This window comes from Cuculus canorus, chromosome 1, assembly GCF_017976375.1.
Source record: "Cuculus canorus isolate bCucCan1 chromosome 1, bCucCan1.pri, whole genome shotgun sequence".
Lineage (NCBI taxonomy): Eukaryota > Metazoa > Chordata > Aves > Cuculiformes > Cuculidae > Cuculus > Cuculus canorus.
Window position 1 is genome coordinate 119,222,683 of NC_071401.1, and position 15,455 is coordinate 119,238,137.

General features: G+C 37.6%; 1 protein-coding gene across 2 annotated transcripts in view; it reads right to left on the reverse strand.

The window, feature by feature from the left end:
• Positions 1-15,455, reverse strand: part of ATG3 (autophagy related 3) — a 23,790-nt gene continuing 8,335 nt past the window's right edge. Inside the window, exons 5-12 of one of the 2 annotated variants that reach the window (XM_009557029.2) lie at positions 13,720-13,827; positions 12,934-12,983; positions 11,027-11,105; positions 10,477-10,511; positions 9,573-9,728; positions 8,781-8,908; positions 2,639-2,707; positions 1-967 (exon numbers count right to left, since the gene is read on the reverse strand). In XM_009557029.2, the coding sequence (XP_009555324.1) occupies positions 886-967; positions 2,639-2,707; positions 8,781-8,908; positions 9,573-9,728; positions 10,477-10,511; positions 11,027-11,105; positions 12,934-12,983; positions 13,720-13,827 (707 nt within the window). In that variant the 3' untranslated portion in view covers positions 1-885. The remainder of the gene's footprint in view (positions 968-2,638; positions 2,708-8,780; positions 8,909-9,572; positions 9,729-10,476; positions 10,512-11,026; positions 11,106-12,933; positions 12,984-13,719; positions 13,828-15,455) is intronic. The other variant, XM_054056781.1, reaches the window with a different exon arrangement.

A 15,455-nucleotide genomic window follows, 5' to 3' on the forward strand; every position in this document is an offset into this window, starting at 1 on the left:
AATGAAAAACTTAGATTTTACAGGGCAGAAAGTGGCTGCTAAAGCCTGGACACATCTGCAATATCTGAATTCATACACATCTCCCTATATATTTACTTACCCCAAAAAGGAAACCATGCTATTAGACTACGCGTTAGGGTAGTTTGAGGCAGACAAGTAATCAAGACTGAACCTTGCTCTGTCATAGCCACCTTCTCCCTTTAATCTCAAGCTGTACTTTTGTCAGTAAGACTGCTCTTGCCTTTATTACAAGATGAACAGACTAGATACTAATATTCCTCCTTTGTCTCCCCAAAAATTCCATCTCAGAACACTAATCTTGCTCAAGTGTAAATCTAAATGAGCTTTCAAAGATTGGTTAGTTATAGCTGTTTCAGTTTAAGATATAGTCAAACTTTCCCCAATAAGATGATCACCAATTTTCTTTCAGCTTTTAAAATCCTCCTCCAGCTAGAGGAAACACAACCATCCATAACTAGGAAAAACCCCACATAACTCTCAAGTGAATTTAAATAGGAGGGGGAAAAAGAAAATATCGCATTTTCAGGAATCAGTAACAAAGCCAAAAGCATCCAGATTCTACTAGAAAAATAGATTTTAGCTTCAATGTAGAAAAAAATAGCCTTCTGGTGAAAGTAAATTGAAGGAACTATGGATAAAAAAAATCCCATCTCTTGGTGCAGTGTCTGTATTGGAATGAAAGTGATTTATTTATATTACACACAAAGATTTTTATTAAAAAGGCTGGTAATGGAACATTTTATTTTAATGCATCAACTTGATAAAAGTTTAGTTACAGAAATTGTGTATAATGGTGTATAAGTCACATGGATGGGTTAGTTAAAAAAAGATCTGATAATTAGAGGAGGACATCTCTTATTGTAGTTACATCGTAAAGTGCCTCGTGTAGTCGTATTCTATTGTTGGAATGACCGCCTGTACAAATTTCAAGAAAATAAGAAGGTACCTGAGTTTCTTATTAAGGAAAACATGCAGTAGCTAGTAATCCTACAAAACAAACCAGAAGTCACATTCTCAGGTCTGCTCAATGGTATTGCTCGCTAACAGAAAAACACCACCTGGCAATTATACAGTTAGGGAAATGAATATAGCAGAACTCTGGTAATGACATCTGAAGGTTGTCCAAACATACGGACTCTTAAGTCAAAGCAGGAAACTAGGAGCTATTTTCAATAAATCTTACAAACACCGTGCAAACATTTACAATCCTATTTACTTACTTAATATTTGTTATTAACAGATGCCAAGGTGAATTGCACCTAGCAAGGTAAACTCCTAGCTACATTCCAGTAGTTGCAGGGAAAGCAGGCTCTTCCTTAGTGTTTCAGTGGCTCAGAAACATGAATAGGTTCCTATTCTGAACCACCCTTTGGAAGAACTCTTTCCTGTTGATGAGGGAAAGTAGAGAGATTAGCCTTGCTAAGCTGAAAAGTCTGACTTTGTAGTGAAGATGGTCCTCATCTCCCTTGTATTACATTCAAATGCACCTTGGGCCTGAATCTGCAGTCTAGAGGATACTGGGTAATTATAAACTAAAATATCCACCTGGGACTGAGGCAGGCAGCAAACTGGAAAGTTACACCAATGCTCTGAACTGGAAATCAAGTTCCCTTGATACAGGATATAAGTAAACCTACTATTTCAGCATGTCAGTCTTATGGACCATTTCTTGACAAACACAAACTATGTGATAATGAGAGAAGAAACTATCTGTTATCCCCCCACCTTGTTTTGTTAAACAATAGCAAAAATAGTCACCAAAATCTTGAAAATAACTATTTCTAACTATTGAGGAGTAGAAGACACAAAGGACCTCACTGGAAATCCTCTTTTCCAGTTCAGTTTCAGTTGCTTGCTACACAAATTGAACAAGTCAACAGTGAAAGAGAATTTTAATGATTCAGCGCCTATAGCTGCTCAGTAACATTTCCTTTGCTTGCCTTACAGCAACAAAAGCGGTCAGAACACTGTTTTGAAAGGATGTACTTGCTTCTAACATGGAGGTTACTTCAGTCAGAAAGCATACTATCAACTATTACAAAGCATAACTAAGATCAGTCACCTCTCATAATTAGAAAATTCTAGTTGTGAGGCATTTGATATTGATGTTTGGAACTGTTTCAGTATTTTCACTCCTCTTTTTGTCAGCTAAATGTTTTACCAAGATATTGCTCACATGCAGAGTAGAGAAGAACAGGACCTCCATGTCTTTCAGAAACATATCTCGGATCCAAATCTAATACAGAAGCTGTTGTACCAAGAGGAGCGATTATACTCTGGACAGAGTCTACAGACCTCCAGCCTCATCCTCCTACACTGGAATTCCAGTTTCATACTAACAGCTACCTCCTCCACACCCCTACAAACCAGCCCTCAATCCTGTCCCTTCAAACCTATATATTTTCATCACTGCTCCTGCCACACTCCCCCCTTGCACCTGGTTAACAGTTTGTTCAAAGAAGCTCGTCTCATAACTCTAGTAAGTGCTACCACAAGCAGTTGTTTACTGCTTTCAGTAGTAAACAAAGTTTCAGACACAACCGTATTCCAGTTTAGGAAACTTGAGGTAACAGCTCCTTATGCTACAAGATTACTGTGTAGTAACAAAAAAGGATACATGTGAACTCCAAGTTCTCCCCCACCTTCTGCAACAGTCTCGATTATCTTCTTCATCACTTCCGCATGCCTGAAAAACAGATCACAAACAGCAAAAATAAGAAAAACCAACAGTAACTGAAAGTTAAGTGATGATGTAACATTAGTTGCCAGCTCCTCACATTCACAAGGAAAGCAAAAGATGTTCTTTGTTACAGCATAGGCTGAGCTCCATAAGGAGAGCCAATACCTATTGCTTGTCACTAGTATAACTGTTAATTGCTAAAAGGCAAAGCAGTCACCAGGTAAGTTCCCAGAAGGTAATCCTCACCAGCAGCAAGCCACCAGAAGTTCCCAGATGATCCCTGAAGAAGATGCCTAGAAATTGCTGCCACATTTTTAGCTGCAGCTGCTACACTCTTAAGAGTTGTAGAGCTTAAGAGGTATCAAACATTTAAACAATTCATGGTTTCCCAGAAAAGGCAGGCTACACTAACCCTGCATAAATACAGAACTGTTGCTCTCGGACTGACTTAGGGTATGGAAACTTTGTCAAGCAGTATTTTACACCTATGGCAGGTCAATAGTTTCTAGGCTACCTTCTCTTTTGTGACTCTGCCGTCGAGCACTGCAGGGGAGGACAAGCACTTCCCCAGGTCACTGTGTTTTGACATTAAGTAAGTGCTGAAATATCAGATGTACAATGGACCACACAAACATCATCAAAGCTGATCTTGGGAATATAACATAGAATCACAGAATAGCTAAGGTTGGAAGAGACCTATCATCATCTAGTCCAAATGTTCTTGCTCAGTGAGCAGTAAACTAGAACAGATTACTCGTGATTACTACTCTTCTGGTCTGGCTTTGAATACCTCTAGTGATGAAGACTTCAAATCTTTTCATAACTACTTACAATTCAGAAGTAATGGTTTTGTAGTCAGAAGGGTCCTTATACCCCATAAACCAGCAGATGAAGAACATACCAGATCAGAGGCAAAAACTACTGTATGGGCAATTGATGTTTTATTTACATATTTTTTACACAAATCCCAGGTTGCATAACTCATCCTACTTTTATCTATACTTCAATCTCGTTTTAAATTTATGATTCTGTAGGCAAATCTTTATCAGCCATACCATATAGGGCTATGGACATTCACCTATAAAACACCAGTTAAACAGTTGTAGTTTAAAATATCTGACCTGAAACCACCTATGTGACTACTGAGAAGAAGAAGAATGGTAAGCAAAGTTTGCACAACTTTCTTACTATGCTTTGCTTTGATACAATTAAACAAACCTAAATAGCTGATCAGTAATTGGCATTTAGCAGTTACCTCCAAAGTTAATCATGCTGCCACTGACTGCAAACACAAGGAAGGAAGTTGTTGCAAAGTTACCAAGACACAATGTAAACAGGAACAGGCAAGCCTGGGGAAATACTAAAGGTCAGCATATGTCATTTGCTGTGCTGTTGGTCTTTGCAAATCAGCAAACTCTCACAATTCTGGATCCTAAGGATGTCGCCGCAGAACACATGCCATGCTGGGTGACAAGACCAGTTGCTTCCATTAGGAACCTGGCCCCTGTCAAAAGCTTTGACCTTGTCTGCAACACTGGGCTATTTTTTGTATCAGCACAGAATACAGGTCATCCTACAGTTAGAAAGGTCTTTAACAGGATACTGCCTCAACTTCATACATCTTAATGACTTCTGTTTTCTAAGGACTAGCTAGATATCTGGAACTCCATAATGGCCTCAGTAATGGCTATTTTTACTGTCACACAGCTGGCCATGAAAAGCTTTGCAGGTGCTTCATAAACTTTCAAAAATGTTTCCTGTTTTCAGTTTCCTTTATAAGAAAATTTTGAGGAATATATATGAAGACTGTATACAACCCAATGGAAAGAAGTAAGATAATTTCAAGAGAAATGTTATCTAGAATATCCTGCTATCTACAAATCTATTTTTTTTTTTTACTTAGGAATACAAGTCCCCCAGAAATAACGCTTAACTCAAGATGACTAAGTACACTAGATGCTCACCAATACTTGTTCCAGGACCTGTTTGTAGTTCACTTGAGCTAAAAGAGATCAGACATTTAAAACATCTAATAAAATCACCTAATTTACTTTTTTGTATACCAACCAACTCTTGAGGTGGTTCAAGTAGCATAAGTAAGTTATTATTCATATTCCAAGTCAGAAATATTGCTGTTCCTACTGAAAATAAATTGAGACATCCAGAGTTAAGACAATACATTAAGTTCAAAGAAGGTATTTTCTAAGACTGATTGATTAAATGACCCCTTATGCTCTCATCAGGAACGTTTGCTTTTCAGCTGAAGACCCCTCCCCTACTGCTTTCCAATTGATCAAAGCTGTCAGTCAAGATATCTATTAGCTTCACAATGGAATTCAGCACAGCTGACATACTGATATTGTCCGAGTATCAGCTGGAAAGGAAATATATACCATCAGAAAGTAAAAGTAAAAATAAAAGCCTATCTGATATATGGGGGGGGGAAAAACCCAAACCAGAAATGATTCATTCCCCTCCCGCTCCTTGGAGTTCATAGAGATAAAAGGCCTTCCACAGGGCTTTCAGTGTAGTGGACAACTGCTACAAGCTTCCACAAAAGACTGTAAAATGCAAGACTTTTCAGGACGGAGTACTTTCAAGAAAAAAATTACCTATGTATTTGATTCAATGTCTGTAACTGCTCAAATGCACTGAAACATTCAGAGTAACAACAGTCAGTTAATCTTAAGATCTACAATTCACTGGTCCTTGCATTTGCCTCTAGTCACATCCCTGCAGATATTTAGAGTACATAAGTATGAGAGTAAAGAAGTCTATCACCATTTATTCTGAAATAGAGAAAAACAAGCCCTTGAAATTACTACAAAAAATTCAGATCTAACTGTAAATGTGTTTAGTAGCTAACTAGTTTGACAGTCCCTTCATTACACCCATATTAAAAAGCTGTGAATTGTCATTAGACTAGTTTGCAGCAATTAATGAGGAAGTTGACTGTGTTCCTCTCAGTACCAAAAAAATGCTGACAAGAAGTATGAGGTACAGCAGAGCTGCAAGAGGAACAGTTTCTACTAACTACTCAAAATAGAAGCAATCTCAAACAGCTGACGGTGGCACCCAACTGCTGTTTCTTTCCTTTCTCTGACGCATGACATAGGGAGATACACGTCACAAGAAACAGCCAAGCAAGTTCAGGATCATACAAATATCCTACGTTGCATAATTACTGTAACATGCAGGAAAGCAACAGAGCTAGCTAAATACTGGTACTTCCTAGCTAGATTAAGAACAAAATAACATTTTTGGCTATTATTTTTCACCTCAGAAGCCCAGACTTTATTAGCTGTCAGCCTGAACAGTTTAAGAAATCAGAATAGCTCAACTTGGAGATTTTAAGTATGTTCTTACTCTCCATTTCAGATACCTGTTTGTCTCTTTCTTTACAGTCTCAAGATGACCTTTTCAAACCCTTCTAATGTGAAGCAGTTGCCAGTCAACTAGATTTCTTTTTGAGAAGGACTAGACAGTTTATTCCACATTTAAGACAAATTTACCTCACTGGAACATCAATCATCTCTTTCATAGTTAAAAGACTAATTGGAACAAGTTTCACAATACAAACCATTTCTTCAAGTGTACATCTAAATTACACAACAAAGGCACTGGCACTTTGCTGGCACTCGCTTCAGAGGAAGAAGTGAAAACATGCAAACAGAGCTCTCACCCATAAAGACTCTCAATCCAAATTCACAGATGAGCAGGAAATTGGATTTTACTTTGCAAAGGTGTTTGCAGAATTAAGCAGATTACATTGCAGCCAGAGCCCAATACAAAACCCACAGGACTACCTAGCCAGCGAGGACCGTTGTGCAAAAATATACGTTCATCTTTGTGTCTTGTGAGAGATCCTTCCCAGCCTGCATCCATCAACAGAAGCTTCTTCCCAACCAATCTACTAGAAGGGCTTCCAGCAATCACTAAATTAAGCCTTGGCTTGAAGCTTTTTCCCCTCCTTTTCTTCTATGAATCATTCTACATTCATCCCACCTGACACTCCTTCAAAACCAGTAGTTGCACAAAAAGCTGCATCCATTTTTCTGTCCAAAACCCTGCAGACAGCAAAAAATAACACATTCCAAGTCACTAGACAAGTTAACGTATTAAGATGATATGTTCATACAAGGTACAAGAATACCTTATTGGATCAAACCAAAGGCCTAGCTTGTCCTGCCAATTGTCTTATAGTATGTGCTCAAGAAAGAGGCCAGAGGAAGCACCCATGCTACTTGTTTGCAGCAGTGTGCAACCTAGGGACTTTCTAATTCTGAAGCATTCTAATAACTTCCCTTTTAATAACTCTTGACAAATTCTTCTATCATTAACATCATATTGTTTGTGTGCAGAGTTAAATCCTTTATCTAGCTTTGAACATGCCAGCAGTGAGTAGCATTCAGTGTCACCAGTTTTACTATTGTAAAAAACTAAATACCTATTACTTCATCTTTTGTGGCATTCATAATGAAGGTCCCCGAAATCAGAACTCCCTCCTCAGCTGCCTTTTCCAAAGTGTCACTCCCAGGTTATTCATAATTTCTTATGGGAAAGAGCTATGTAACCCCACTTATCCTGGACCAGCCCTCTGTATCGTTTTAGTCTTCCTTCATTTCATAGGCTACAGAACAGATGACCAGAGCTGTACTGCAGTATTCAACATGCAGGTGGTCCCACAGATTAATAGAGGCTGCATGCTGTTTTGTATTCTTTTCTTTATTCTTTTCCTAAGTTTTCTAAGTTCTACTCTGTTCTAATCTCGAGTACCGAGACTGACATTTTCACAAGTTTATTATATTAGTGTAGTCTTAACCCAAGGACTTCAAGAGCAACAATAAACTTTAACACTTTAAAATTTTCTACAAGACAACTAAATTGGGGAAAAAGCTATTTCCTAGTTGCACAATGGCTTCTCTGCTTAATACCATACAGATATAAGCCCGACTACTTGGTGAAAGCAAAGACTGTTGTAAAGCTGTAGTTAAAGAACTATGAACTGGAAGAAACACAAGATGCCCGTCGATATACATCCTCATTCTAAGATCAAAAGTAACCATAAACTACCTGGTGCAAAACTCCCTTGCTCTCTCTTAGGAATGGCACACCCTTCCTAAGACCAATCTTACGAATAAATAATTCCTAAAGCAGAAACAGGGATGTTTTGAGTCTACAAAAACTACTAGAAGCTTGTCAACAACAAACATATTATTTGACACCTCAGCCAGTGGCATGGATGCCAGAAGCACTTCTTCAAGTAAAAAAAATTACAGGGCCTAAAAGGGCAATCCAGATGTTTGTTTTTAAAAAAACACAACCCCAACATATGCAAGACTACAAAGGGTGTCTTTTTTTTCTTAAAACACGATAAAAGCCCAAACTCCTATGTCTAAGAATTTCATATTATCAAGAAGTTGAGTTGCACTGATTAAGATATTAGCTCTGTGTCACTGAGACACCTGAAAGGATGTTAGGGCCTATATCTAAGACTAAAGACACCTTTCAAAGACCTAGAAAAAATATCTGTCCAGCTAGTTAAACGACAGGCGCCCTATGTCTTAGGTGAGAAATGTAGAAAATGCAACAGAAAAAACCCTAAAAACCACAACTGTGTTTCACTCCTGTGTTCAACAAATATTTCAGGACTTCTGGGGGAGAAGGAGGTAATCATCAGAAAATGAGAGTTATTTCATGTTCAAATAGCTCTTTTCTGCTTGTAAAGTATACATTATACTTCTATTCTCCAAAAAAAAATAGCAGCAACTGACGGTATACAAGAACCTTCCTCTGTAGAGTTCTAGTAGTCTGCCATCTTCTGGAGTCCGTGGGAAAGTGAAGAGCAGGGTAAGCAGAGGGAAGACGGGTTTAACTGCAGAATATGTTTGCAGCAATAAGCATTGGAATGACTTCAGAGAATTGCAGATATCCTCCTTTCTTACTGTGTCAGAAGCTAACAGGCCACTATGGTAGCCAACTGTGGAAATACGTCCAGAAAATCTGAATAAAATCCTTAACTAGACTGGTCCAGTGCCTCCTGTCTGCATGCTGTAGCAGACCAGAAACACAGACTTACCTGCACGGATGAACTGAGCACATGGGAGGTGGAGGAAGGTGAGGATGGTTTTCAATGGTCACTGTTTTTTTGACATGATCTTGACTAATATCTTCATACATATGCTCTACTGTTAAAGGCTGCCGTTGCTAAAAGGGAAAAAGTAACACAGGAAAAAAAAATTTTTAATAAGGAATATTTTGCTCCTTCTAAGCAACTCTAACATCATTAACAGATGAAGTGCCATAAATTCTAAGCATCTAACATACAACGGATCTGAAATTACACTGAATGAAAAGGGTGTGCTAACACTCAAATGGGGTAGAAATAGTAGAGCACAAATTTTTGCTTTTACTGTACCAAGTGAATGTTAAAATCCATATATCTGAGAACTACCTAGGTTTTCACATTTGAGCTGTGAGCCCTAACCAACTTTAACTGAAGAAACAAGCCCTTAAAGGGAAGGATGATTTCCTCTAATCCTCTCCCTCTGAGGATCATGAAAACACATATCTGCTTACTTGACTTAGTTTACTGGGGTTATTACTAGCTCTACAAAGCTGATAAACTCAAATGGCAGAGCATGATTTCCCTCCTTCCAAATGTGCTTGGTTACAAAGTACAATTTTCACTGAAATTATTCCTGCTTCCTGCATGTACCTTAAGACCTGTCTGCAACCATGACTGTAAAATGGTTTTCTTACCACTTTTTTCTTTAAATTTCTACTGTGAATAAGCAACAAAATAGCTTTTCTATTTGACACTGTGAGTCTCATTTCACAGAAGTTGGAAAAAAATCCAACAAAGCCATACCTCATCATATCCAAATAACCAGAGCCTTGGAGTCTGGTAATATTTGTCGTATGTGATGTAGAGGTCATAAGTTCTAGTCTGTAGAATAGCATCTTCCCCTCCAACATCAGCTTTAGCTTTGTTAGCTTCTACAATCTGTCTTGTGTCAAGTGTTGCCTGGTTCAAGGAAAATGACAACATTAGTACAGCCTTGTTTGGGATCCCTCCTTTCCCATCTTAAATAGTTATGTAAAGCTGAAAAACTGAATTAACATTCTTAAGTGAGCATTAAAAAAACCCATAGGCTTCAGGGGGTTGTTTTTATCTTTAAATTAGGAGTATCAGTTTATCTCCCACCAAGCGTTCTCTGGTTTTAATTTTGGTGGGCTTTTTTAATTTTTTAAAAAGGTCTGATTCCTTAAGGAAGCATGCAACTATATTACCACATCACCCTCTCTTTTTTCATCAATAACTTTTGAACTCAACAAACAATTCCAATGAAATCCAGAAGGCAGAGGTCTCAGTTTACAAAGACATCAGCAGAGTACCACAAATAACCATGCCCAGCATTTTATCTCATGACAGCCCAGTGCATCAGTGTAATCTGTAAACCACTTTTAAGCCACTCAACCTCCGCATGAAAGCCTCGGGAACAACTACTCTATTTTATTCCTCTTCTGAATACAGCACCACGTGCAAACAAAGCAAAAGGGATCAGCACAAAAGGCAAAATTACTGTGATCAAAATCTTTCAGGACCTAAGGTTACTGCAGTAGGTTAGCAGTAGATAAATCCATAGGAAACTAGGCTCCCACAGATCGTAATAAGCTTGTTAAGTCAGCTATCTGTTACCATTATTTTTCCTCTGCTTGTGCTCATATTAGTGATAAACATTGTAACAGACAAGAGAGAACTGTTCACTCACATCATCTGTCTCCAATAGCCCACTTTCTTCATACTCTGAAAAGAAGACCCATAAAATTCTGTGTTCAGCTGGTAGCTAGTCAGCATATTTCTCATTCATAAACAACTCCTTTAAAACAAACTACATGTACCTAAAGATGCTTTATTCAGGTAGACTTCCCAATCTCCAAACCAGACTATATCTTTTTTAATACAAGTTTGACCAAGACTAAAGCAAGTACACAATGAGAGATCTTTAAGTGGTTTCAAGTAGGCAGTTTGCATTTAAGTGTAGGTATAAAGCAGGAAGGAAGCTGTGTAAATCTCTTAATTTTTGCTTGCTTGGATCTGTTCTGCTACTCTAACTTCCCAGTCACTAACATTCATGCAAGTTTTGGCACACCAATGAGTACAGGTGTATTAACAAGACTACAAAAGGATGATAAAGAGCATATATGTGCTGAATTTTTCATCATGCTCTTCATGAAAAGAAATAGTAGCATTTTCCTAAAGCGTCCTGCTTTAGTTAAAGGCCCAAAATAAAGCACAACCCACACGATTTAAGGAAATACCTTCCATGTCTGCAGCTTCTCCTTCATCTTCCTCATCATCTTCACAAGATACGGAACATTCTGGTATTTTTATATTATCCTTTAGAAGTTAAATCGAAAACACTGCTTTAAAGACTGCTGCACTTACACAGCCTAACAGCCCCAACAAATTTAAGGTAAAAATCCAGTCAGCAGATACAGTGCACCAGAAAAATAACTTATGCAATATTAAGGAGGACCATATAGATATCAAATATTTGCTTATTAATCAAGCTTAGTTTCAAAACCCTAGTATGACATTAAAAAATCCACTAAAAAAAAATTCTCCTGTGACTTTGGAACCTGAAATGATTCCTAAAGCAAAAAAGAATAAACATGGTGTTAAAGAGCCCATAACGTCTCTTAAAAAAACCCACCTATCTCAAATGAAAGGCAATGACTAAGCAACTATGAGTAAACATATACATTAAGATTTGATATGACTTAACTTGCAGCCAACTGTGCAACAACTCCATAACTGTTTTTAACACGTGAAAGAGCCCCAAAAGATATCATATTTTGCTATCATTCTCTGAGGAAGCACAGTCCAACAGAAATGAATACAGCATAAGCCCTCAGCCAACTTGTTCTTTTGGACATTGTTGGTTTATGCACAGCATTTGAAGCCAACAGACAAACCCAGTGAAATTCAGGAGGAGGTCTCAACTTACACAGGCTTCATGAAGACTTTACAAGAATACACCAAACAATTATTAGAATTAGAAGCTATTCCAACTGCAAGCATCAGCTGTTTAGTTTCCTCAAAAAAAACCCTCAAATGGTAAGAAATCAAGTCGTGAAGTGCTTTGGCAAAAGAACATCAGCAGAAAACGAGTTGTCTTTCTGTACTGGACCTGTGGTCCAAAAAAATGAAGTACTGTACAACAAGCAAATTTCTCTGCGTACGATATATTAGAAGTGAAATTCAATTCATAACACAATGGCAGTTAGGAATCACAGTAACATTCTGCAAGTATTGTGTTTCATAGAAATAGCAATCACTTTTAGGATTCCTTTGTGTTTCTTCCACCCTTACGTCACTGACTTGTGGAAAAGCAGCATTTTTGCTATTCAGTACAGTTTCACTTGAAATACATGTACTTTACGATTCATCATTTCAATAGCGTTTTGAGCTATCTACTATTGTGTGGCAGTGGTGGCAGCCCATTCTTTTTCCATCTAATTTTTAGAATGCAAAGCTTTGAGCTTGGATGGTTTAATAAGCTCTCAAAGCACACAGATAGAACTGTACTTTAGCTGGCAACTCATCTTTAAAAGCATTTTATGTCTCTGTGACTTTCTCCACATTTCTTAAACACAATAACTAATATATCTCCATATCAAGTACTTCCAACTTTCACATACTTCAGATTTGGCCCCTACTGCAGAGTGACTTTTTGGAAACACGCAGAAACTGATGAATTTGGAAGATGTATATACTTAAACAGTTTTATTACTTCTAAACTTGAGGGCAAAAACCTGTTAAACAGGACCAAATGTATTAATACTCTGCTTGCAGCAGCTAAAGAATATAAAGAACTCCTTTACATAATTTTTCCACATAAAAATTTCTTTACACTGGATTTCCAAACATTAGTTTCTTTAGACACAAGTGTGCAATCCCACTGTAAATAGAATTTAATTTTCAGTTTGCAGAAGCATGGCACAAGCACACCGGCTAAAGACATTCCAAAAAGAACACTGCCTCATAAAAACACATAATAATGAGATGGTGCACATGATTAGACTAGTATCATGGGCTCTGAAGGTCAACATATATCTGCAACACATATAGTGACGAAGTGTATTTTAACCTTTCACAGGCAGGTAAGACTTCCATTACCTTTAGGTCCTGTAATACAGCAAGAGGAAAATTTAGAAACAAGTACCTTACAGTCTAGTGTGATCTCCTTAACTGCTTCTGTTGCACCCATTATACCTGTTAATTGAACAAGAAGTTTGCATTAAAAAAGTTTGTTCCCTTGTTAAAGAATATTACAGAAAAAGGTTTCAGAGATTTCAGAAAGTAGCATATGATGTTTCCAAGTTACATCTCACAAGAATGTTGATATTGGAATGGTTGTTTATCTGGTATTGGCAGCATGTTTGATGCTGGACATCCATAAACAGACCGTACCAGTAACATGAAAGACAACAGCACAGCTCCTGCATGTCATATAAATTTTTCCAGTGGAACACTGCAAAGTAGTTTGGATTTTTATTTTAAGGAATTTTTGCATAAAAGTGACTTCAGGATAAGCATTCGTGTCACAATAATGGAACTCAACTTCATGAGAAGGGGATGCGTTTATGAGTATTCCTGAGCATCTTGGAAGCAAGGTGTTCATGACAAAGCATAACACAGCAAAGCACTCCATGCTTTTAGCTGAGAGGAAGTGTGAGTAAAAAAAACATCCCAAATCACAGTCGTATCATCTCTTGAATTCCCCCCCATTAGCTTTCTGGTTTTACTGCAGCTCTCGTCCAGTACTCATTGGGATATATGACAAGGTTCTGCTTTGAGACAGTACATCTATCTAATTAATTCTTCAGTCGAAAATAAGTTATACCATTATGGAGAATGAACCTGGAATCAAGTAACTGCTCATAAGAAATATCTGTTTAAAGAAAACAAATGCCACCAAATGCAAAGTCTGAAGCAAGGCTTTGAATACCTGCATTGTGAAAAGTATCTACCCATCCCCCATCTCCATCATCTTCTTCTATAATTGCTTCCTGCTCATCTGAGTACTCCATCTGCTTACACCTTTTGTAGCACGGCACTGCAAAAAAATTGCAAGATAAAATGAATGCTGTCATTCCTATACAAAAACAGATTAGAGCAAGAAATTATCCTTACAAGGCCTTCTGAAATGTGGCTGCCTTCCATCTATCCTTATTTAAGGAATCTTAAAACTAAACTTCAAATGCAAAAGCATGAACTTAAAAAAAACATGCTGACACGCTGTACCAAATATTTAATTTCATGTACAGAACAACATTTGCAGTGGCCTTGAAAGTTCATTCTTCTGTTGCCCATTAAGAGTACTTTCATGCAAAATCACAAGGAAAAGAATTAATTTCTCATGTCTCAAACTGCCTATCCATTTGCTAAGAACTGGAGATATCCTATTAGTTTTCTCCACAACGCTAAACAACTTTTAGTCTAAGTACAACTTTGTCTGGATTAGCATTGGTTTACTGAACGAATTCTGCTAAAAGTTTGTACTATCTATTTATGTGATATGTTAGGCATGTTTAATTATAAATGAAATTAACATCTAGATGTTTAGAAGATGTTAGAATTAACGTGTTATTTAGCGTAACTTCAGTCATATGCATTACAGAACCATTCAAGTAGAGATTTAAACAAGGTTTCATGAAAATAGTCAAAAAAGAATGCAGATCCAGTTAAGGCAAAGCACATATTTCCCAATAATATAAGAACTACATAAAAAATGCTCCTTTTCCCCCCCAATGTGGAGAAAACAACCACTGCACAAAGCACAGAATCTGTAAATCGCTCTTAGACCTTTCAGAAAGGGAGAAGAGGGGGGTGAAAGTCACAGTGAAGAGAAGTTCTCCAACCACTTCTAAAATGAGGTCTGCAGGATGGCTCCTGACCTAACTCCTAGCCCACAACTTTTCCTTAGATGGCAGGCCAATGTGTTGCGATCAAAAGGAAACACATTGTTTTGAAACGTGATCTAGAAGAGTCAGAGTAATGGGGGCTCCTGGAAGTAGGGGGACAGAGAAACAAAGCAAATCACTTGGCCATTCAGCCCTCAAGACCGTAAGTCTGCCCAACACTGCTATAAGCATTTTTCCATCATAGTGTACTGCAAGAGTCCAAAAGCCAGCAAGTGAAATCAAAGCATAAAATACTATCCAGTGCAGGTAAAAATCTTCTCAGGGTGTTCTCAGTACTGAAGGTTTATCCAATAGCATCGCTTGACAAATTTTCATACAAGGTCTCCTAAGAAAGTTATTTCCCTATGGTTGTGCCAAGATGTTAGCTTTCTTATCGATTAAAAAGGTAGTCACCACAAGTAGTATACATGCACAACAGCAAACCTGATCAAAATTTCATTTAAACTTGTGTTGTGCATTATAGTTATTGAAAGGAATGGTGATGTTCCTTACATATCTCAACTAGAAGTATCAGGGTCACCATGAATGACATTTTAGGAATACTTCAATAGCCCAAGTTTTCCAAAAGCAAAAGGAAAATAAACATATTCTTGTTTTAGACACTGAATATGAGCTGAAGGACTGGAGAAAGGAAAGGCAAAAAAGGTTTATAACATTTAAGCTTCATTTCTACTTCAGCAAGGTAACCTGAGTAACCAGTATAAAGCCCTACTAACAACTGGTTCGAGGAAAAGATTTTCAATGTGCAAGAAAAATTTCT